At 50.8% G+C, this 22,621-nt stretch overlaps 1 protein-coding gene across 1 annotated transcript; it reads left to right on the top strand.

The window, feature by feature from the left end:
• The first annotated feature begins 7,563 nt into the window (after positions 1-7,563).
• On the top strand, positions 7,564-8,226 carry LOC147990582 (uncharacterized). Its single transcript, XM_087538296.1, has one exon. The coding sequence runs from the start codon at positions 7,564-7,566 to the stop codon at positions 8,224-8,226; it is 663 nt and encodes a 220-aa protein (XP_087394422.1).
• The last annotated feature ends 14,395 nt before the right edge of the window (positions 8,227-22,621 follow it).

The following is a 22,621-nucleotide window of genomic DNA, read 5'->3' on the forward strand; positions in this document are numbered from 1 at the left end:
CTGCCTGCGGGATCAATCTCCTCCTAGGGTGAGATGCGCAACCGCTTCATTGCCAACTTCCAGGGCACTCGCGACCGCCCTCCGGCCGCGGGTGACCTGCGCCGCATCAAGCAACAGCTGGGAGAGACCCTGCAGAAGTACATCCAGCGCTTCAACAACGTTTGCCTCAAGATCCCCAAGGTGACGGATGAGGCCATCATCTCAGTGTTTTCCAATGGCATCCACGACGTCAAGATGAAGGAGGAGCTCGCCATCCACGAGGAGCTATGCATGCCTCTATAGCTGTTCAACATAGCAACCAAGTGTGCAAGAGCTGAGGAGGGGCGTCTCCCCCTCCTCAATCTCCCTGCTGCTGACGCAGAAGAGAAGAAAGCCAAGGTTAAGGACGTGAAGCGCAAGGGAGTAGCCGTACTCGCGGTGGAGCCAGACACGAAGCGCGGCCGGGACCAACCCGAGTCGTCCAAGAGCAGCCATCCGTTCTGTGCCTTCCACAACATACACAACCACAACACCAACGATTGTCAAGAGCTCAGGGCCATCCGAGATGGACGCTTCGATCGACGCCCCGAGCTCAACGACCGGGGCTACGACTAAGGAGGAGGACGAGGTGGAGGACGCTGGGACGACCGTGGACCCCGCCAGGAGTGGTGCGACCGACCTCGTGAGGACCACTGGCAGGAGCAGCCTCATGAGAGCGCCTCGCGCGGCCAGCCTCGCGAGGACCGTCCTTGGGGAAATCTTGTCCTCCCTCCACTGCTGCCACCACCAAGAAGGAACAACGACCATCATTAGGACGAGGGGGCTGGGGGCTTCCAGGAGCCACGCGCCATCGCTTGCATTTTGAGCGGTGCTCAGGCCCCGGCTTCCCAGCGCATCTTCAAGTAGTTCTCTCGCGAGGTGAATGCAGCCCTCTCCAGGCTCGAGGCCGCGCGCCCTCTCAGGTGGTCCAAGTACGCCATCACCTTCAGCATAGCAGACCAGCTCAAATGCGCGGCGATATCCGGCATCCTCCCGATGCTCTGTTCACCCGTCATCAGCAATGTCCAAGTCACCAAGACCCTCATCGACGGTGGCGCGGGGCTCAGTGTCCTGTCCGTCGAGACTTTCGACAAGCTTCAAGTACCCTATGATCAGCTGCAGCCTACTAAGCCCTTCTCGGGAGTGACCAACGGCTCCACCACCCCGATAGGGCAAGTTCGTCTACCTGTCACCTTCGGCCAGTGCGACAACTACCACACCGAGCTCGTCGACTTTGACATCGCCCACATCCGTCTGCCGTACAATGCCATCCTCGGGTACCTAGCATTAGCCAAGCTCATGGCAGTGACACACCATGGCTACAACGTCCTCAAGATGCCAAGAAGCGGCGGAATCATCACAGTCCCCTGCAAAGAAGGAGATGCAGTGTGCTCCCTATAGCACGCCTTCCAAGCCGCAGGAATCGAATACCCTGATAGCGAGGGCACGCAGTATCCTCCTGAGGCCGTCCCCAAGAAGAAGAAGCAGCTACTCCGTACAGGGCCTCAGGGGGCGGTGTCTCTAGTGGCGCCGCCTCAGGATCAGCGCCCGCACTTGGGGCACCTCCCTCCCTCGCATATGAAGGCGCGCCTGGCGCCCTCCTCGGGCGAGGCTCGGGGGCTCTCTTCTAGTGGGCCTCAGACCTGGCCAACATCACGAGGGAGGCGCTCGGGCACCACGTGGAGGCGTGCTTCGCGGCACGTTTCCCTCAGGAGGGCACCGGGGGATGACAGCCTGACGCTAAGGAGTTCATCGTCAAGGTCACCCAGGAGCTTCAAGAAGCAAGGGCTATGCGCGGTGACCGTCGCCCACCTGGTGCAGCTCCCCATCCAGGCGAGGGTGGCGAGCTGCGCGTCTGCATCGACATCCTAGGGCTCAACAGGGCCGCATCTAAGGAATGCTTCTTGCCTTCGCGTGCTGGCCAGTGTGTGGGTCCACCTCACAGCTATGTTCGCATGCTGTTTGGCCTGCCGAGCATGGTAGCCACCTTCCAGCCCAACCTATAGAGCATCCTGGCAACCCAGTAGGCCAGGCATCATGCGGTCCTGGCGGAGATGGAGACGGTCCTCAAGGAGCCACCTGAGCCCCTAGAGCTTCCCGAGGCTTAGGGTCTTGGCGGCTCGTGAGGAGCGACTTCTTCAGTGTGCGCCTTCAGCTACCCCAACACTCCTTCGGCAACAAAACCGGGTGACACTTTCCAAAGCTTATTCAGCTGGGAGCGGCCCTCGGGCTGCATTATTCCCAGGTCGCATGGACCTGTCCCTGCGGCATGTATCCTCTTGCATCTTTAGCTTACCCTACTAGGGGCGCCCCTCGGGCTACATCATCCCCAGGCCGCTCGGGTCTGTCCCAGTGGCATGTATCGTTCTCACATCTATCTAAGCTAGTTGGTTCCCATGCATGATTTATTTATAGTCATCCCTTCCTTGATTGTCACTCACCGCGGCTGCCCATGTCACCGATCGGGCCATCTCGCATCCCTGCAACGGTGACAAATCTGAGCGGTCGAGCTCTGGCTCGCGGCACGCCCGCGCACGTCACCTCACCAAACCATCGGTGCCTTCATATTATTGCGGAACGACCAATGGCAGACCAGCAAGCGTGGTTGCGATTTGTACCCTTCTTCATGCTAACCTGCAGGAACCTCCCGAGGGTGATAGTAGGCGGTACCACGGGCTCCCTCTTTTCCCATGCAATTCGCTTGCGCTTTAAAGGGGGGGCTCCTGAGCATCACGACTCAGGAGCTCTTACTGGCTCTCTGGACCTCACCCCTGGCCTTGACCACGGCATCGCATCCTGGCATACCAGCGGCGGCTGAGCTTGCTCGAGGGCCGGGACCCGAGGACGTAGAGCACACAGAAGAGTGTGGGAAAGAGGGGGAGACTCGCACGAGCCTAACTTGCCTACATTATGGCCAGCGACCCGCGAGCCTGGCGCAGCACAAGGAATCAACTGTGGACTGCCAAGATAAGTTTTGCACCTGGGTCGGTGGAGCGCTATGGCATAAGATTCCCACCTCTTGAAGCCCTGCTGCGGCGACGTCGCCTCCCTTTCCCACCTTTAGGTAGCTGCTTGCACGCTAAAGGGGGCCTCTTGAGCATCGCGCCTCAGGAGCTCTAACTGGACCTCGGGCAGCTCACCTCCTGGCCTTGACCATGGCATCGCGACCTGGCGTACCAGTGATGGCTGCAGCCTGCCTGAGGACCAGGACCTGTCGGCGTAGAGCACCAAACTACCGTGAAGTTAGAAAGGGGAGACTGAGCCGAAGCAGGACATGCATTCATAAATCTTCATAATAAGGACGATATCAACAAAAGGCATTACAGACCCTTTACACGCCCTCCACGGGGTCCATGTTGGTTCCTCGAAGGGAACACAAGAAGGAAGTTCTAGGAGCCCTATCTACATGCGCCAATGCCGCCGCCATCATCAACAGTGGGCCACGGGAGTCCGGCGCCAACCTCATCTAGATCAGCGGCGGCGGCGGTCGGATGCCGCGGCAGTTCTCCAGGAACGGCGCGATCTCGAAGGCACGTAGCTATTGTCGCTCGTCTCCGGAGTCTCGTCAGGCTGGGGATAGTTGCTGGCCCACCAGGAGTCACCACTTCTGCTAGAGGAGCTGTCAACAGGTCTGAGGGCGGGCTGAGCACCTTCCGCCACAACATCCTGACGGGCCCCTTGAGGACAACACTCCAAGAGGCGGCCTTCCTCGTCGAAGACCTTGAAGAACATCGTGGAGGCGCCGTTGTATTCGAAGTGAATGGCGAGGGCGCCCTCCGTGCAGCAGACGCGGGCGACCTCACCCCATCCGCGGGTCATGGAGACCTTGCCAGGGGAGACGACCTCAACCTCCGCCCCCGCTGCCGGGGTGTCGCACCCAGTGTGCTACAGCCACAGCTCCAGCGGCCCCCTCAGCGGCATCACCTTTGTGAAGAACAGCGGGAATCGGATCCACGTGCTCGGTGGCATCGCCACCCACACCACAAGTTCACACAAGGACCCCTCGACATGGGTTCATGGGGCGGCAGCGTGCGCCACCACTACACGTCCACCGCGACCTTGGTGCGGGGGGCGTCGGTCCCTGCTACCTCCTCTGGAGCCCTCTTCCTGGTCGTACAAAGGCAGCGGATAGCCCAGGGGAGGCTGTTCGTGCCAAGGCCTTGACACCTCTGGCCTCACGGCTATATCGCGGCATCGGGCTAGCCTCTTCTTCGGCGGAAGCGGCCCCAGCTCGTCGCGGGGGCTTTTACCTTTTCTACGGCTGAGAACCTCCATATTGGTGCAATAGGTGATGTGGCGCAGCAGCGAAGCAAGGAGGAGGAAGAAGAAGAAGCAGGAGGAGCGAAGGAAGAGATGGGTGACGGGGGCTCCGCCCCCCTTCCCATTTATAGCCACAAGGAGGCCAACCGCCGGCCTCCATGATCTAAGGTAATAATGACCTTTTTTCTTCATGAAACAGGGACTCGTCAAGTCGGGCAGTTGCTGAGGCAGCGTGGGGAAGCGGAGATGCACATGTCCCATCAATCGCCACACGTCAACCGAGGCCACAGGCTGTTGGGGCCTGCGACGCTCCGCACAGGCCCCTTGGCTTCGCCTCGAAGGCAAGTCTGAGCGTGCCTTGGGCCCGGGGGCTACTGTCGGCGTCCTGGGAATGGGGCTCCCCAGACTTGCCTGCCTACGGCCCGCGGCGTGGCTCCACTAGCGGCCCTGTACGGCCCATCGTCATCAGTGAACACTCAAGACCCCCGTGAGGCGGACAACGTAAGACCTCCTCGGGGGAGGCCTCACCAGGCTGGCTCATGAGGGGTGGAGAGATCAAGGAGAGGGGCACCTCGCGAGGTCCTTGTGACCTAAGCCATGACGACCAAGGCCAGGCGGGTGCCAGCGCGCGTGCAGTGTACTCTCTTCCTCTTTGGTGCCAAGGATGCAAGCGCGGGCGAGGAGTCCCGAGGCATCAAGCAAAGGTTTCCATATCAATGCAATAAGACAAAGACAAGCAGGACGATAGGACGGAGGTCACCGTGGATCCCAGGACGGCGTCACCACGAGAGCCTTTGGCAGGCGAAGACCACCTTTTATCAGGATAACTTGTACTTGTTGTCTCCTTTCAAATTTGGCCGTTGTGGAATCCCTTCCCACCTACATTTGGGAAGAGGACCAGGGCCTCTATAAATAGGACTAACCACAACCGTAGTCGAGGATTGGCTCATCTTGGATTGGATCCACTCCACCAAGGCCATCTCACCAGCTCATCAAGCTCAAGGACACCTCTCCTGAGGAGGCTGTTCTTCCCTTGTACTTGTTAATCCTCAGCCCACAAGGCAATCCACCACGCCACACTGGAGTAGAGTATTACCCCACAACGGTGGCCCGAACCAGTATAAACCCTGTGTTCTTTATTCTGCGAGTTCGATGTGCTGAGCTTTGAGATCGTGGTGAGAGCGTGAGCTAGGGGGAGATATCTTCGTATGCACCCCAGAGTTCGAACCTCAAGGGTTTTGCCGGAACCCGAAATGCGACACATGTGTCCATGTCGTGAGACCACTATGTTTGAAAATTCCTTCTAATTTACTGCACATGGAATTAAGTCGCACACAAGTACACAAAAATATGATTTTTCTAACTGTTTTGGTTAGGCGTTGCATGTAGATGTAGTTAAAATTTGAATTACGGTCATTAAATGGTTAGAAAATCACTTAAATGTCTTTAAAAGTTCAAATGACCCCTGAAATTTTCCACATTTTCACATGACAGTTATATTAGTGCACATTAGACGTAGAAAACAATTTGAAGGCAGTAAGAGGAAGATATCTCCCGTTCGTCATGAAACATGCATTGTTCCCTCTTAGAAACACGAACATTCTAGTGACTTGCTTCGGTTTGTGAGGGGTGTGTGTCCAAACTTTCGTCAGACATGCCACTTTCTTTAACACATCATCTTGGTGGCGTGATATTACATCGACCAAGGTTTCATGTTTTTCTGATCATTTTTTTATTTTTGGAAATAAAATGCCATGTCACTCCTTCATACGTATGCACGTGTCCATGTCATGAGACCAATATGTTTGAAAATTCCTTCTAATTTACAGCACATGGAATTAAATCGCACACAAGTACACGGATATTATTTTTCAATCCATTTTGGTTAGGCGTTGCATGTAGATGTAGTTCACATTTGAATTACGGTCAATAAATGGCTAGAAAATCACTTAAATATTTTAAAAGGTCAAATGACACCTAGAATTTTAAAAAATATCACATTACAGTTGTACTAGTGCACATTAGACGTAGAAAAAATAATTGAAGGCCGTAAGAGGAAGCTATCTCCCATTCATCGTCAAACATGCATTGTTCCCTCTTGGAACCACGAACCTTCTAGTGAGTTGCTCCGATTTGTGAGGGGTGTGTGTCCAAACTTTCGTCAAACATGCGAATTTCTTTACCACATCATCTTGGTGGCATGACATTACATCAACCAAGGTTTCATGTTTTTTTGATCATTTTTTTTATTTTTTGGAATTAAAATGCCATGTCACTCCATGCATACATATGCATGTGTCCATGTCGTGAGACCAATATGTTTGAAAATTCCTTCTAATTTATTGCACATGGAATTAACTCGCACACAAGTACACATATATGATTTTTCAAACCGTTTTGGTTAGGCGTTGCTTGTAGTTGTAGTTCAAATTTGAATTACAGGCATTAAATGGCTAGAAAATCACTTAAATGTCTTTAAAAGGTTAAATGACCCCTAGAATTTTCAAAAGTTTCACATTACAGTTGTAGTAGTGCATGTTAGACGTAAAAAAATTGAAGGCCGTAAGAGGAAGCTATCTCCCGTTCGTCAGCAAACATGCATTGTTCCCTCTCGGAAGCACGAACCTTCTAGTGAGTTGCCCCGGTTCGTGAGGGGTGTGTGTCCAAACTTTCGTCAAACATGCCAATTTCTTTACCACGTCATCTTGGTGGCATGACATTACATCAACCATGGTTTCATGTTTTTCTGATCTTTTTTTATTTTTTTGAATTAAAATGCCATGTCACTCCATGCTTAATTGTGTCATAGCCGTTAGACTAATATGTTGAAAATTCCTTCCAATTTACTTCACATTTAATTAAATCACACACAAGTACACGAAATATGAGTTTTGAAACCGTTATGGTTAACTGTTGCATGTACATCTAGTTCAGATTTCAATGACGGTCATTAGATGGCTAGAAAATCACTTAAATGTCTTAAAAGGTCAAATGACCCCTGAAATTTTCCAAAATTTTACATGACAGTTGTATTAGTACTAGAAAAAAATTCGTTCAATTGAAACACCACCCGTTGCCACTTTACTCCAAATTCGTCTTTCACAGCTAATAAAAAAATATCTTCAACATCACACACAATTGTTTTCTAGGAACTGTTTGTAATGAAAATATCTGGGTATATTTAAGTTTCCCTCCTTAAGCTTTGCCGGCTCGTCTGCTCCAGTGCCGGCAACCCCCGAATCCCCGAATCCCAATCCCCATTTTCGCACCCCCCTTCTTGCAAAGATGACGTCATGGAAACGCTTCGTGAAGGCCCGTATGATGCCCCCCCCGAGCGCCGCTACTTGCACCGAGAGTGCGGCCGCCTACACTGAGAGTGCCGCTGCATCCGCATTGAGCATGTCCGCTTCCGCCGAGATGGCGTCTGTAGCAGCCGAGACGGCTGCAGCTGCTCCTGCGAAGGTGTCTGCAAACGCCGAGAGCGCTCGAGCTGCCGTCCATGCCACCGATGTTGCCCTGGCCCGGGTCAAGGCCATCCATGCCAAGATCGATGATGCACACGCCAAGATATTCCAGGCCACCTCGGACTCCAGCATGCAACCCATGTCTGAAAAGGCGGTGGTGGCCATGGATCACCTGCTTCCTCATGAGGTCGCTAAGCGGGAGTTGGAGATGCAGGAGGCGGCGGAGATCGAGGAGCACCAGGAGGAGGAGTTGCGCGTGGCCGAGGTCGAGGTAGAGAAGAGTCTGACCGTAGAGGAATCGGCGGTGGAGTGCCAACGCGAGCTCTGGCGCAGCCACTACTACGATTACTACACCCTTGAGGGCGGCACCAAGGACGAGGACGAGGATGCGGTCGACTTCAGCAGGGGGGATGCGGAGTCCACCAACGGCGTCATGTCGCCAGGACAAGTCATCGACGTCTCATCTCACACCGGCGGTGCATAGGCCGGGGAGGCAGCGGATTTGTTAAAATTATGTGTACTTAGGCTTTGTTTTTAATGCTGGTCTTTCGTTAGAGCAATGTTTAGGTCAAATGGCTCTGTTTAATTACTAAAATTGCTCGATTCAGTAAGTGTGGTCTATCTATTGTACACTCTTTTGTCTTCTCAAATTAGCAAGCGAAGTTAAATTATGCAATGATGTACCCAGGGAAATTTCCACGAAAATTTGAATTATTAAACTCATCCCATGCGCGTAAAGCAGAACAATCGTTTTCGATCCACACAATCGTTCAAAGTGAAAAGTCCGGTGGCACCGCACGGAAATTTTCCCTCCACATTTCCAAGATTTTGTCCTACCGCCAAAATATCTACCCATGCCCCCTTCCGCCCTTCCCCACCCCCTTTTCTCCCCGACCACATGTCAGATTTCCCTTGTTTCCTCTTTCCTTCCTACCTTGCTAAGCTATAGCCGCTTCCTCACTCTCGCCGTCTCGCATCCTATCGTCGGGGTTGCCATGGTCTTCTTCAAAGACCTCTCTAGCATTTCCTCCTCCGGCGGAACTTCTGGCCCTGCCAGCGTGCAGTGACTTGGTCTGAGGCCCATGTACCCTTTCGCCCCCTAGACTACACATAGTCTTCTCCTACCTACGTTTTAGGGTTATCAAAGTAGTAGCTCATTTGAGAAGCTTTGCTCTCCACTTGATCCCCTTCTCCATCGGAGTTGACGGCCTCTACGGAGAAGACCCCCCAAGTGGATTCAAGACCCCTCATGGGAAGACCCCTCAAGACCTCCTCACGGAGAAGACCTTGCTTCTTGTATCATCCCTTGTTGATCGCGGATCTTGTATCTCTTTGTGTTTTGAGCATCTAACACATGTGTAATCGTATCTTGTTGGTTTGAGTGATTTCTCCCGTGTTTCCCCTTGTGCTTTCCCCTTGTGTTCCTCGTGTTCCTTGTGGGATCCGCTCCTATCGTGAAAGATCGGGCATCTAGGGTTTTGTAACACCCATGATGCGGCTATAGCTCCCACGTGTCGAGGCATGACTTAGAGATATAACCGCATAGTGGTTTTGTCTTAAGAAGGGTCATCTTCACAAACATCCCATGTAATGAATAGGATAGGGATAAATAGAGTTTGCTTACACTCGCCACTTCACACAAATAACAAGTTAAACATACATCATCTAGAGTACAATCAAGGTCTGACTACGGAACCAAAATGAAAGAAGACAACCCCAAATTCTAGATCCGCGATCGTCCCAACTGAACAATCGGAAAAGACACATATCAACGACCAAGATCTTCGTCAAGCTCCCACTTGAGCACGGTTGCGTCACCTGTACTGGTATCATCGGCACCTGCAACTGTTTGGAAGTATCCGTGAGTCACGAGGACTCAGCAATCTCGTGATCAAGACTATTTAAGCTTATGGGTAGGATGTGGTAATGAGGTGGAGTTGCAGCAAGCACTAAGCAAATATGGTGGCTAACATGCGCAAATAAGAGTAAGATGAGAAGCTACGCAACGGTCGTGAAACTAGGAGTGATCCTGAAGTGATCCTGAAACTACTTACGTTCAAACATAACTCAAACAGTGTTCACTTCCCGGACTCTGCCGAAAAGGGACCATCACGCCTACACATGCGGTTGGTTCATTTTAATTAAGTTAAGTGTCAAGTTCTCTACAACCGGATATTAACAAATCCCCATCTGCCACATAACCGCGGGCACGGCTCTCGAAAGTTTATACCTTGCGGGGGTGTCCCAACTTAGCCCATCAGAAGTTCTCACGGTCAACGAAGGATATTCCTTCTCCCGGAACAACCCGATCAGACTAGGAATCCCGGTTACAAGACATTTCGACAATGGTAAAACAAGACCAGGATGACCGCTCGAATGTGCCTCCAAATCCTGATAGGAGCTGGACATATCTCGTTCTCAGGGCACACCGGATGACACATCCTACGTGTAAAACCAGCCCTCAAGTTTCCCCGAGGTGGCCCCGCAGTCTACTTAGTTCGGACCAACACTTAGAGAAGCACTGGCCCGGGGGGGTTAAAATAAAGATGACCCTCGGGAGCGCGACTCCCAAGGGAAAAGTAATAGGTGGTGGTGACAAATGCTAAAACCAAGGTTGGGCCTTGCTAGAGGAGTTTTATTCAAAGCGAACTGTCAAGGGGGTCCCATAACCCCAACCGCGTAAGGAACACAAAATCAAGGATTATAACAATGGTATGACGGAAACTAGGGCGGCAAGAGTGGAACAAAACACCAGGGAAAAGGTCGAGCCTCCCACCCTTTACCAAGTATATAGATGCATTAATTTAAACAATAGATAATATGATATCCCAAACATATCCATGTTCCAACATAGAACAACCTACAAGACACCTGCAACTAGCAACGCTAAAATAAGGGTTGAGCAAAAGTGGTAACATAGCCAAACAAGGGTTCGCTAGGAAGGTGGGTTAGAGGCTTGACATGGCAATATGGGAGGCATGAAAAACAAGTAGTAGGTAGTGTGACATAGCGGTAGTGCGAACAACTAGCAAGCAAAGATAGAAGTGACATTGACGGTAATGGTCATTGTCGGTGTCGAAACCGGCAGATCTCGGGTAGCGGGTCCCGAACTGTGCTACTAAGGCGGATGGTAACATGAGGCAGGGGACACGATGTTTACCCAGGTTCGGGCCCTCTTGATGGAGGTAATACCCTACGTCCTGCTTGATTGTTCTTGATGATATGAGTATTACAAGACTTGATCTACCACGAGATCATAGAGGCTAAACCCTAGAAGCTAGCCTATGGTATGATTGTATGTTGTCCTACGGACTAAACCCTCCGGTTTATATAGACACCGTAGGGGGCTAGGGTTACACAAAGTCGGTTACAAGGGAGGAGATCTACATATCCGTATTGCCAAGCTTGCCTTCCACGCCAAGGAGAGTCCCATCCGGACACGGACGGAGTCTTCAATCTTGTATCTTCATAGTCCAACAGTCCGGCCAAAGGATATAGTCCGGCTGTCCGGATACCCCCTAATCCAGGACTCCCTCAGTAGCCCCCGAACCAAGCTTCAATGACGATGAGTCCGGCGCACAGTTTCGTCCTCGCCATTGCAAGGCGGGTTCCTCTCCAAATTCTGAATATTTGCTGAGTAGTGTCCGGCTCCCCATAAATATTGCACTTCTTGGCTTTTGCGCCCAATAAGGGCTATCTTCCATGTGTCGAGCGAATGCGAGGAGCCAGGGCATTTTTACATTCGCCACCCTAGCCATGTAAATAAACTTTCTATTAAAGGGACGAGGACTCTTAGATCCAAACCACACCATCCTCCCACGGCGAGTTTCCATCGGAGCGCGCTCGGAAAAATCCATTCCAACATGGCCGGCCACCGCAGCTCCTCCTCCCGCTCCCGTAGCCCTAAGCCCGATGACTGGGTGAAGTGTTTCGTCCCGCACAGCCAATTAGTAGAGTTGCAGACCCAGGGATTTCTCCCTCCAGCATACATGGTCCCCGTTCGAGCTGGGCTCGCCACCTATAATGGCGAGGAGCAAGCGGAGAGCTTCCCCAATCCCTCCAAGGGGGAGTGGGTATGCCTTGTCCCTTATTTACTAAGGGGACTTGGATTTCAGATCCATCCGTTCCTCCGTGAGCTCCTGGAGTTTTACGGCCTCGAGTTGCATAATTTTACCCCCGCTTCCATATTACACATCGCTAGTTATGTTGCCCTTTGTGAGCCGTTTCTAGGCTACGAGGCTCATTTCGAGCTATGGAAGAGGCTATTCTGCCTTGTGCCCCGCACACAGGAGGGGTCACTATATCAAGTGGGCGGAGCCGAAATATGGCGCATCCCCTGGACCGGATACCTGTCCGGTACCCCGAAGAAGACGTCCGAAGACCGGCCTTCAGTGTGGTTTTACATGGAGTACGTTCCCCTTCTGGATCCTATTCGGAGGGTTCTTCCCGAGTTCAACAATGCTCCTTTGAAGAAACGCCGAGGCTGGCGCCCATGCAGCCCCTAGGAGGGAGACAATGGAGAAATCCTTTACGTGATGGACCGGATTAAAGTGCTGGCTCAATCAGGATTGACAATAATTGAGGTTATGTCAATATGCATAATGTGGGGGGTGCAGCCACTTCAATATTGAGGGCACCCCGTGTGGTGCTTTAACGGGGAAGATGATGCCACCCGCTGCGGGCGTAAGGGACCGGACTCCGCTACTTCTTTAGCAAAAAATCTGTCTGAGTTGTTCAAGGGAGAAGAAGATGAGTTCATCCGTATTAAGCCACGGGATGGATTCTCCCAACCTTCCCGCATTCTTCATCGTAAATACTCACCTTGCCGTTTCACGGCAGGAACTGCGAAAAGCTGTAAGGGAGGTCAACAGCCCGCCTCCACAACCAGAGGACCCTGACCGGGCCCTCGATCCCAGACTTGAAGAGGATCTGGACATATTTGTGGAGCTGATAGACATGACATTCTATCAATTGAGTTGCGATGACGCCATGGTGGCCATCATAGCCGACTATCCTAGGCTATTCCCTGAATCGCATATAAGGGAAAACCGGAGTCCCAACTTCCGAGAAGGATCCCCTTTTATGCACTTCACCTACCGTACACATATGGTGTTTTAAAGGGAAGGCCTTCGGGATGCCATGCCGAACCGTAGTGACTCGCCAACAAGGGGCACCGAAGCCGGGTAGGCCAAAAAGGAAGGCGGTCAGGGCTGAGACGCCGGTGCAGAGGTATGATACAAAACCTCGCTCCGTGGTCGTCGTCTTTCTTTAAAATATAACAACGTCCATGTTTCCTAGTAGGAAAAATGCTCGCCGAACTATATCCGGAGAGGCCGCCGATCACGCCTCCACCAGTCGGGCTCCAGGGTCGGATATAGAGGCGGAAGCTAACACGGTGTGGACGCCGGATGCTCCTCCTACAGAGGACGTGGACAGACTATCCGCTACAAATTCCAAAGTGGAGAGCGCCATGAATCATAGGCGTCGCCGGGCCGTACTCTATGACGCTTGTTTCTCCCGAGAGGCGTTCGATGCCTTCAACTCAGGAGACGCGTACATCCGTGCTGCTCAAAATGGTCTTGCCAGAGCCACGGACCAGTATGTAAAGGATATACGGGTAAGAAAATCTGACGATTATATATATCAATAGCCCCTGAGACTTGAAATAGTTGACACAACTGATTTAAGGAGTGCAGGTTCTTATAGAGAAGAATACCCAATTGTCTCCAGAGCTAGAAGAGTGCAAAGCCCAGCTACAGGCCGTGGTGGCCATGTTGAAGGAGTCCGAGAAGGCCCCCTCTGGTAACATTTGCTTCTATTGCGAAGAATTATAGGTACCAGATAGTATGAGGCATGCATGCAAACCTAACAGTAGATGTTGCAGATGACTCCGGAGTGAATCTGGAGGGCGTGACGGAGGATGCGCAACGTGCTAATCGACAGCTAAATGCTGGCGATCGCATGCTTACGCGGGTCAGGCAGGAGAAAAATAATCTCTAGGACGCCAATATCCGGCTGGACATGGAACTGAAAGACGTCCGAGCCTAGATTGCGGACATCGTAAAGGAGAATAAGCGGCTTCGACGCGGCATTTTTAGTAAGTGCTTGAATGAACTTTTGAAGGAGTTCGGCATAGAAGCCGGCTAACAGAGTTATGTCTGCAGGTATGTTGACGGGTTGTCCCGCGGAGGAGATGCTCGGGTCTGCGGGTGATCTTCTACCAGAGCTCTCACAACTGCACGAACAAGTTCGGCAGGTGATGCAGGGTATTTCCCAAGCCTTGTGACCTTCCGCGTCCCCGCTAGGAGGCATGGGGGAGCTTGTAGAGAACTCAAGGGAGTGCGACGGCGCTTCCGATTATGGAAGATATCAGCCTGCCGACAAGGTGCAAGGGAAGCCTGGGCTATGGTGAAGACGCGATATACCAAAGCTGACCCAAACCACATGGCCGAGGTCGGACCTGTGGGGCCTGATGGGAAAGAGATCGCCGTCAGTTTGGTGTATGACCAGTAGAATTAGCCGCAAAGTATTCTCAACAGGATTATAGGCTAGACAGCCTGTTGGATGGTATAGAATAAGAATTTAATCTGTCTCAGTGACTGTGTACTTCAAGTGACATATATAATGTCCCTAGCTGGATTGTAAATCATTTGTCATGGCGGACCTTTTCGCTTCGACCTCTGGACTTGATAGTCTGGAGTGTATCCGAATACCCGCTCGGTTATGTACAAACCGGGGTATGCATGGAAACCAGGTGTAGGGGTCATAAGTGCTTGAACAGACAAGTACCCAACTAGCTATGTTATATTACATGGGTAGTAAGAAACATCTTCCAAGGAGAATAGTTCCGTTAAGGGTTCCTTTCCCTGGGTACGCATGCCCTATTGTGCATGTCCGAACTGCGAAAAGAGACGCAGGCTATAAACATCTGGGGGCATGTGCCAAATTAAATGGAATTCATCTTTTGTTCACCGACCGAATATTCCCTTTAGAACGCTAGCTTTCGGCTTCACCCAGTCTGAGGTACACATCCGGCTGACCCGGCAGTAACAATCGCAAAGGTGCTCCCCTTATGCCCTAGCTGAATTAACTGGAACGTCGGGCATAAATACAAGAGCCAGGCAACCCAGCTTGGCCAAAACTTAAGTCATATCGATTCATATAATGGCGAAAAAAGGTACATGCGGAAGAATAACACATGTGTGGGGAATAAAGCCCAGAAAAATAGTTAGACTAAGCTTCTGTATAAGAAGCCCCCAGGTATAATGAGCGCGATTGGCGCGTCAAGATTGTGTAACCAAGACACAGGTGTAGCCTTAGGGCCTTGAGGAAAAATAAAAGGAGAGAAAGAGAGAAAAGACAGATAATTGATATGCAAAAAATTGACGGAGGTAAGGAGACGAACATAGAGTCCGGCACTAGGCGTAGAATCTTCGGAGTCGGGCTGCGTTCCATGGATTTGGCTCGAGTCGATTATCCGATGCATCCTGCAGATGGTACGCTCCACCGGTCAGAACCTGTTCAATAATGAAGGGACCTTCCCATTTGGGCTTGAGCTTGTTCTTTTTCTTCTCCAACAGGCGTTGAACTAGTTCGCCAACGTTATAGGTTTTGGCCCGTACTTCTCTGCTTTGATACCTTCGAGCCTGTTGCTGAAAGAGTGCGGAACGGGCTTTTGCCACGTCCCGCTCCTCCTCCAGGGCGTCCAAACTGTCCTGCCGATCGAGCTCGGCCTCTTTTTATTCGGACATGCGCACCCGAGGTGAGTCATGAATTATGTCGCAAGGCAGAACCGCCTCTACGTCGTACACCATAAAAAATGGTGTGTATCTGGTAGTGCGATTCGACGTGGTCCGCAGCCCCCATAGTATGAAGTCCAGCTCCTCTACCCAGTGCGTGTTTGATTCCCTTAAGGACCGCACTAATCTGGGTTTAATGCCGCTCATGATAAGACCATTTGCTCGCTCGACTTGACCGTTAGTTTGCGGGTGATAGACAGAAGCATAATCGAGCTTGATTCCCATGTTGCTGCACCAAAGTTTCACCTCGTCAGCTGTAAACTTTGTGCTGTTGTCAGTGATGATGTTGTGGGGGATGCGATAATGGTGTACAACCCCAGATATGAAGTCTATCACCGGTCCATATTCAGCCATTTTGACAGGTTTGGCTTCTATCCATTTGGTGAATTTATCCACCATGACCAGTAAGTATTTTTTCTTATGGGTTCCCCCTATAAGGGGTCCGACCATATCAAGCCCCCAGACCGCAAAGGGCCAAGTAATGGGGATTGTTTGGAGAGCGGTAGGTGGCATATGGCTTTGGTTTGCAAAAAGCTGGCAACCAACGCAATGTTGGACCAGATGGTGTGCATTTGCTCGGGCCGTTGGCCAATAGAAACCTGTCCGGAAGGCCTTGCTTACAAGGGCCCGGGTTGCGGCGTGATGGCTGCCGAGTCCAGCATGGATTTCTGCCAAAAGCTTCCGCCCTTCCTCTTCAGAGATGCACCTTTGATGGACTCTGGTAGTGCTTTTCTTATAAAACTCTCCCTCGTGGACCTTGTAGGCTTTAGATCGCCGCACTATGCAGCGTGCCTCATTTTGGTCCTCGGGTAGTTCCTGTCTGGTTAGGTAGGCCAGGAAAGGTTTTGTCCACGGGGCGATGACGACCATTATCACGTGGGTTGAAGGTGTTATTTCGATCGCAGAGCCTCCGATTGTGTCAGAATGTTCGGTATCTAGTGTTGTGGTCGGGTCTGGACTATTGTTGCCGGTGTCCCCTTCCCATACCACGGATGGCTTAAACAGCCTTTCCAAGAAGATGTTAGGTGGGACAGGATCGTGCTTAGCGCCGATACGGGAGAGGATATCCGCCGCTTGATTGTTTTCCCGAGCCACATGGTGGAATTCAAGCCCCTCGAACCGAGCTAACATTTTGAGGACGGCGTTGCGATATGCCGCCATTTTCGGATCCTTGGCATCAAAGTTTCCATTTATTTGAGATATTGCAAGGTTCGAGTCCCCACGCACCTCCCGGCGTTGAATGCCCATGGAAACTGCCATCCGGAGACCATGTAATAGGGCCTCGTATTCGGCTGCGTTGTTGGAGTCTGTATATAGTATTTGGAGTATGTATTGGACTGTATATCCGGTGGGGGACATCAGGACACCGCCAGCTCCCAGACTAGCCAACATTTTAGAGCCGTCAAAGTGCATGATCCAATTGGAGTATGCGCCGTACTCTTTAGGGAGTTCGGCTTCTGTCCATTCGGCGATGAAATCAGCCAGTACTTGCGACTTAATGGCTCGCCGTGGTCTATATATTATGTCGAACGGGAGGAGCTCGATAGCCCATTTGGCAATCCGGCCCGTGGCATCGCGGTTGTTTATTATGTCGTTGAGTAGTACTTCTTGAAAGTAGTGTCGTAATTTCCGGGATGCCATAAATACCATGTATGCTATCTTTTGATAATGTGGGTACCGTGATTTGCATGGAGTGAAGACAGTGGACACATGATTGACTGGCTTTTGAAGTGGGAATTTGTGTCCGTCCGTCTCTCTTTTGACGATGAGCACTGCGCTTACAACTTGGTGAGTTGGCGCTATATATAACAGCATTGGTTCGCCGACATTTGGCGCGGCCAAGATTTGGTTGGTGGCCAGGGTGGCTTTTATTTCTTCCAATCCGGCTGTGGCTGCGTCCATCCACTCGAAGTGTTCGGTGCGCCGAAGAAGGCGATAAAGGGGGAGTGCCTTTTCTCCTAATCGGGAGATGAAGCGGCTTAAGGCCGCCACACATCCAGTTAACTTCTGGATTTGCTTGAGGTTAGTTCGGATAGCCAACTGCGACAGAGCTCAGATTTTAGCCGGATTTGCTTCAATTCCTCTACTGGAGACGATAAAGCCCAGGAGCTTTCCGACGGGTACGCCGAAAACGCATTTTTCTGGATTGAGCTTAATGTCGTACGTTCAGAGATTGTTGAACGTGAGCGTCAAGTCGTCTATTAAGGAGTCGCCGTATCTGGTTTTAACGACCACATCGTCTACGTATGCCTCTACTGTTTTGCCGATCTACTTTTCCAGACATGTCTGAATCATGCGCTGAGATGTTGCGCTGGCGTTTTATAGCCTGAAGGGCATTGTGTTAAAACAAAAGGGGCCATATGGAGTGATCAATGCTGTTGCGGCTTGATCAGACTCCGCCATCTTAATTTGGTGGTAACCGGAGTATGCGTCGAGGAAGCACAATGAGTCGTGTGCTGCGGTAGCGTCGATAATTTGATTGATGCGAGGGAGGGGGAAGGGATCCTTTGGGCAAGCCTTATTAAGGTCCTTGAAGTCGACGCATAGGCGCCAGGATTTTTCCTTCTTTGGTACCATCACCAGGTTTGCTAGCCAGTCCGGATGCTTTATTTCTCTAATGAATCCGGCCTCTAGTAACTTGGCTAGCTCCTCTCCCATGGCTTGTCGCTTAGGTTTGGAGAAACGTCGAAGAGTCTGCTTGACTGGCTTGAATCCCTTTAGAATGTTAAGGCTATGCTCGGCCAGCCCGCGTGGGATTCCTGGCATGTCTGAAGGGTGCCAGGCGAATATGTCCCAGTTCTCGCGCAGGAACTCCCATAGTGCGGCGTCTATAGTGGGGTTTAACTGTGCCCCGAAGGATGCTGTTTTTGCAGGGTCCGTTGGATGGACTTGGAGTTTGACTATTTCATCCGCTGGTTTAAAAGAGGTGGACTTGGGTCTTTTGTGTAGTATCACGTCGTCCCTGTCCACTGTGGAGCGCAGCGCGGTTAATTCCTCTGCCACAAGGGCTTCGGATAATGCCTCGATGGCCAGTGCGGCTGTTTTATTCTCGGCGTGGAGTGCTATGTCCGGATCACTAGCTAGAGTGATGATTCCATTGGGCCCGGGCATTTTGAGCTTCATGTACCCGTAATGGGGTATGGCTTGGAAGATCATGAATGCCTCCCGCCCTAGACGGGTGTGGTATCTGCTACTGAACGGGGCCACATGGAATGTAATTTCTTTGGACCTGTAATTCTTCGGAGTGCCGAATACCACATCTAGTGTGATTTTCCTAGCGCAACGTGCCTCCCGACTTGGGATGATTCCTCAGAAAGTTGTGCTGCTTTGCTCAATACAGTTTCTGTCTATTTCCATTTTTTGAAGAGTCTCCTCAGAAATGAGGTTTAATCCGCTATCGCCGTCCATGAGCACTTTAGTGAGCCGAAAGCCGTCCACAATTGGACTGAGGACCAAGGCGGCTGGTGCTCGGGCTGTTCGGAATTTAGGTTCGTCACTGGCATTGAAGGTGATTGTTGTGTTGCTCCATGGATTTATTGCTGCCACGTGGCAGACTTTGGCAAGGCTGCGGAGTGCTCGCTTATGCCTATTATTTGAGGCGAAGGTCTCAAAGGCTGTCAATACTATATTGTTATCCACGGGGGGGGGGGGGGGTGCTCTGAGGTGTTTTGGATGAGGAGATCCTCACCGCTCTTGGCCACCTGCCGGAGTACTCGACATGCTCTAAGGATGTGTGTTGGTATGGTATCCGTTGTACTATGAATTTTGCAGGGCCCGTTAAGCCATCCCTCCAATACGGTTCCACACCCTGTAGTGGGCTTTTTCTTCTTTGTAATTGAGTCGGGCGATTTATGAGAGTGCACCCTTTTAGTTCGGACTAGGGGTTTTGTCAGAGCCGAATTATCCCAGAATTTTGTTTGGGTTTTCCAGGCGCTTTCCATCACATAGTACTTCCGTACTATGGCCGCCAAGTCAGCGAAGTGCACTATGTCATGGCGACTTATGGCGTTGAGGATTCCCTTGTCCGTACAATTGTTGCAAAAGAACAAAATTGCATCTTCCTCGCGACAGTCCTTGATCTTGTTCATTACAAGGTGGAATCTGGCCCAATAGTGATGTACTATCTCTTGGGGCTCTTGCCTAATGTGGGAAAGATCGTTTGTATCTGGGTAGGTGGGTGGATTTAAGTCCGGACCATGACCCAATCTGAGACCCCGTGGTGGGGGATTTTCCGATCTTGGAAGTTCGAGCTCCGGGATGTTGCCCTGCAGGTTCGGTATGCAGCTTGATTCTAGGTTCAGGGTTAGGGCGATGTCCTCCCGTGAGCGGGTATCCGGCTCAAAGAGCTCTGGAATCCGGACATAGTTCGTCCTCAGGATAGAGGGAGAATGGCCGCACTGCTCCTCCACCACCGCTATCTGATGGGTGATCAGCGGAGAGTTAATTTCCTCCCGTGAGCGGGTATGCGGCTCAAAGAGCTCGGGAATCCGGACATAGTTCGTCCTCAGGATAGAGGGAGAATGGCCGCACTGCTCCTCCACCACCGCTATCTGATGGGTGATCGGCGGAGAGTTAATTTCCCTTTCGTCGGGTTTAAGCCCAATCCGATCATAGTCCGTAGTGACTCCCAGAGCGGCGATGCGATCCAAGAGCTCGTTCAAATAGGAGAGGTCTATTGGATCCATCTGCTCGGTGAATTTCGAGCCGATGTGGAGGCTATTTTAGATGACCCGAGAAGTCATCGTCGGCGCAGCGGCCGAGTGGGTGGTCATGAGGAAGTCGCCTAGTCGGAGGGTTTGGCCTACGGCAAGGGCTCCCCCAGAGATGATGTTGTCCTTGACAATGAGACGAGCCATCCTTCCCTATGATGACGACACAGTGGAACTCTCAATGAAAGCACCAATGTCGGTGTCAAAACCTGCAGATCTCGGGTAGGGGGTCCCGAACTGTGCGTCTAAGGCGGATGGTAACATGAGGCAGGGGACACGATGTTTACCCAGGTTCGGGCCCTCTTGATGGAGGTAATACCCTACGTCATGCTAGATTGTTCTTGATGATATGAGTATTACAAGAGTTGATCTAACACGAGATCGTAGAGGCTAAACCCTAGAAGCTAGCCTATGGTATGATTGTATGTTGTCCTATGGACTAAACCCTCCGGTTTATATAGACACCGAAGGCGGCTAGGGTTACACAAAGTCGGTTACAATGGAGGAGATCTACATATCCGTATTGCCAAGCTTGCCTTCCACGCCAAGGAGAGTCCCATACGGACACGGGACGAAGTCTTCAATCTTATATCTTCATAGTCCAACAGTCCGGCCAAAGGATATAGTCCGACTGTCCGGAGACCCCCTAATCCAGGACTCCCTCAGTCATATTGCCTGAGATCCTGCAAGCAAGAAGAACGAGTCCAAGAAGTAGACGAACCAACGTAGTCGAACGACTCCTCAAAATCGCAACGTAACCGGGACTATCAAGGAGAAGTGCAACCGGAAAGAAGCAAACATCATGGTAAACATACATCACATAAACATGGCATGATGCACAATTAAGTATGATGCATGTCCAGTTTAATGAGGCATGGCAAGGCAAAGAAAGTGCAACAAACAAAATTACAAGTTAAGTGGAGCTCAATATGCAACGAGTTGCATATTGAAGAAACACCACATGTAAGTATTTAGTTTGCTCTTGTTTTTGTACCAACAATATTAAATGTTGTTAAACATGGCAAGAGGTGAAACATATATAAACTATCTATTTAGGCAAGTTTAAATGGAGCCGGAAACAACAAACAACAATTCCGAAAAATCCTCATGTGCATATTTTAGATTTGGTATTGTTCTGTCCTAAAGCATATTTTAGAGTTGCTAATCATGCAAAGTAATTCGACAATGTTAAATTAGGCATTTTTCTACCCCATTTGCATATAAAGTTTATTAAATTCTGAGTTATGGTTATTTAGTTACAAAATAAACCATTTTAACATGTCATTAGCAAATTAAATGAAAAAAACATTTTAAATATTTTAAACATAGTTGAAAGTAGCAAACTACGAAACTAGATGAAATTCTAAGCATTTGACATATGTAAAACATTTTAATCTGATGCACGTTTCATGAGTTATTAAATGCATGAAATGCAAGGGTTTTTCTGCAAAACTGTCATCCTTTGGATAATTCCTAAATTTGCAGAGCTGGGAAAAACTATACAGGCCGAAACAGTGGGCGTGACATATTCAACATCACCCAGGGGCGAGGTGTGGAACTGGGTGCTCACCAGGCCAGATGAGCCGAAGCAGAGGAGAGCTGGGTGTGGGCCTCTGCTTGGAGTGGAGGAGGCGCGCTGAGCCTTGGCTATCTGGCACGGGAGGCCCACAGCGAGGCGCTGGACCAGCAGGCGGTCAACGGCGCTGGATCTCTCTGCTCGATCCCGAGCTCGCGCACGAAGACACTCCTTGAGCGCTGCAGGAACTAGCTGGCGCGGCGGCTCTAGGGACTTGGCGGGGCTCCATGAAGAAGATGGTGGCGGAGGCCGCTTTGGATGAGCGGAGGTGTATCCCAGTGAGGGATTGGCCAGTGGTTTGATACAGCGATGTGGTCAACATGGTCGTTCGCTCTCTTGATGGAAGCAGAGGATGCAACGCTAGGGGCTTGCAGGGGAGGCTGGGGAACTTGCGCGGTGCAAGGTTAGGCGGCGAGGTGTAGGCGAGGAAGACAAGGCGGCGCAGGGCAGTCGCGGATCTGGTCAACGACGGGGTCGATGTGTGGAGTCATAGTAGTAGATGCAGAATCGTTTCGGTCTACTTGTCGCGGATGTGATGCCTATATACATGATCATGCCTAGATATTCTCATAATTATTCACTTTTCGATCAATTGCTCGACAGTAATTTGTTCACCCACCGTAATACTTATGCTATCTTGAGAGAAGCCACTAGTGAAACCTATGGCCCTCGGGTCTATCTTTTATCATATAAGTTTCCAATCTATTTTATTTTGCAATCTTTACTTTCAATCTATATCATAAAAATACCAAAAATATTTATCTTAATATTATTATCTCTATCAAATCTCACTCT

The sequence above is a fragment of the Triticum urartu genome, chromosome 1A (genome assembly GCF_056163025.1).
Source record: "Triticum urartu cultivar PI428250 chromosome 1A, HENAU_Tu73, whole genome shotgun sequence".
Classification (NCBI taxonomy): domain Eukaryota; kingdom Viridiplantae; phylum Streptophyta; class Magnoliopsida; order Poales; family Poaceae; genus Triticum; species Triticum urartu.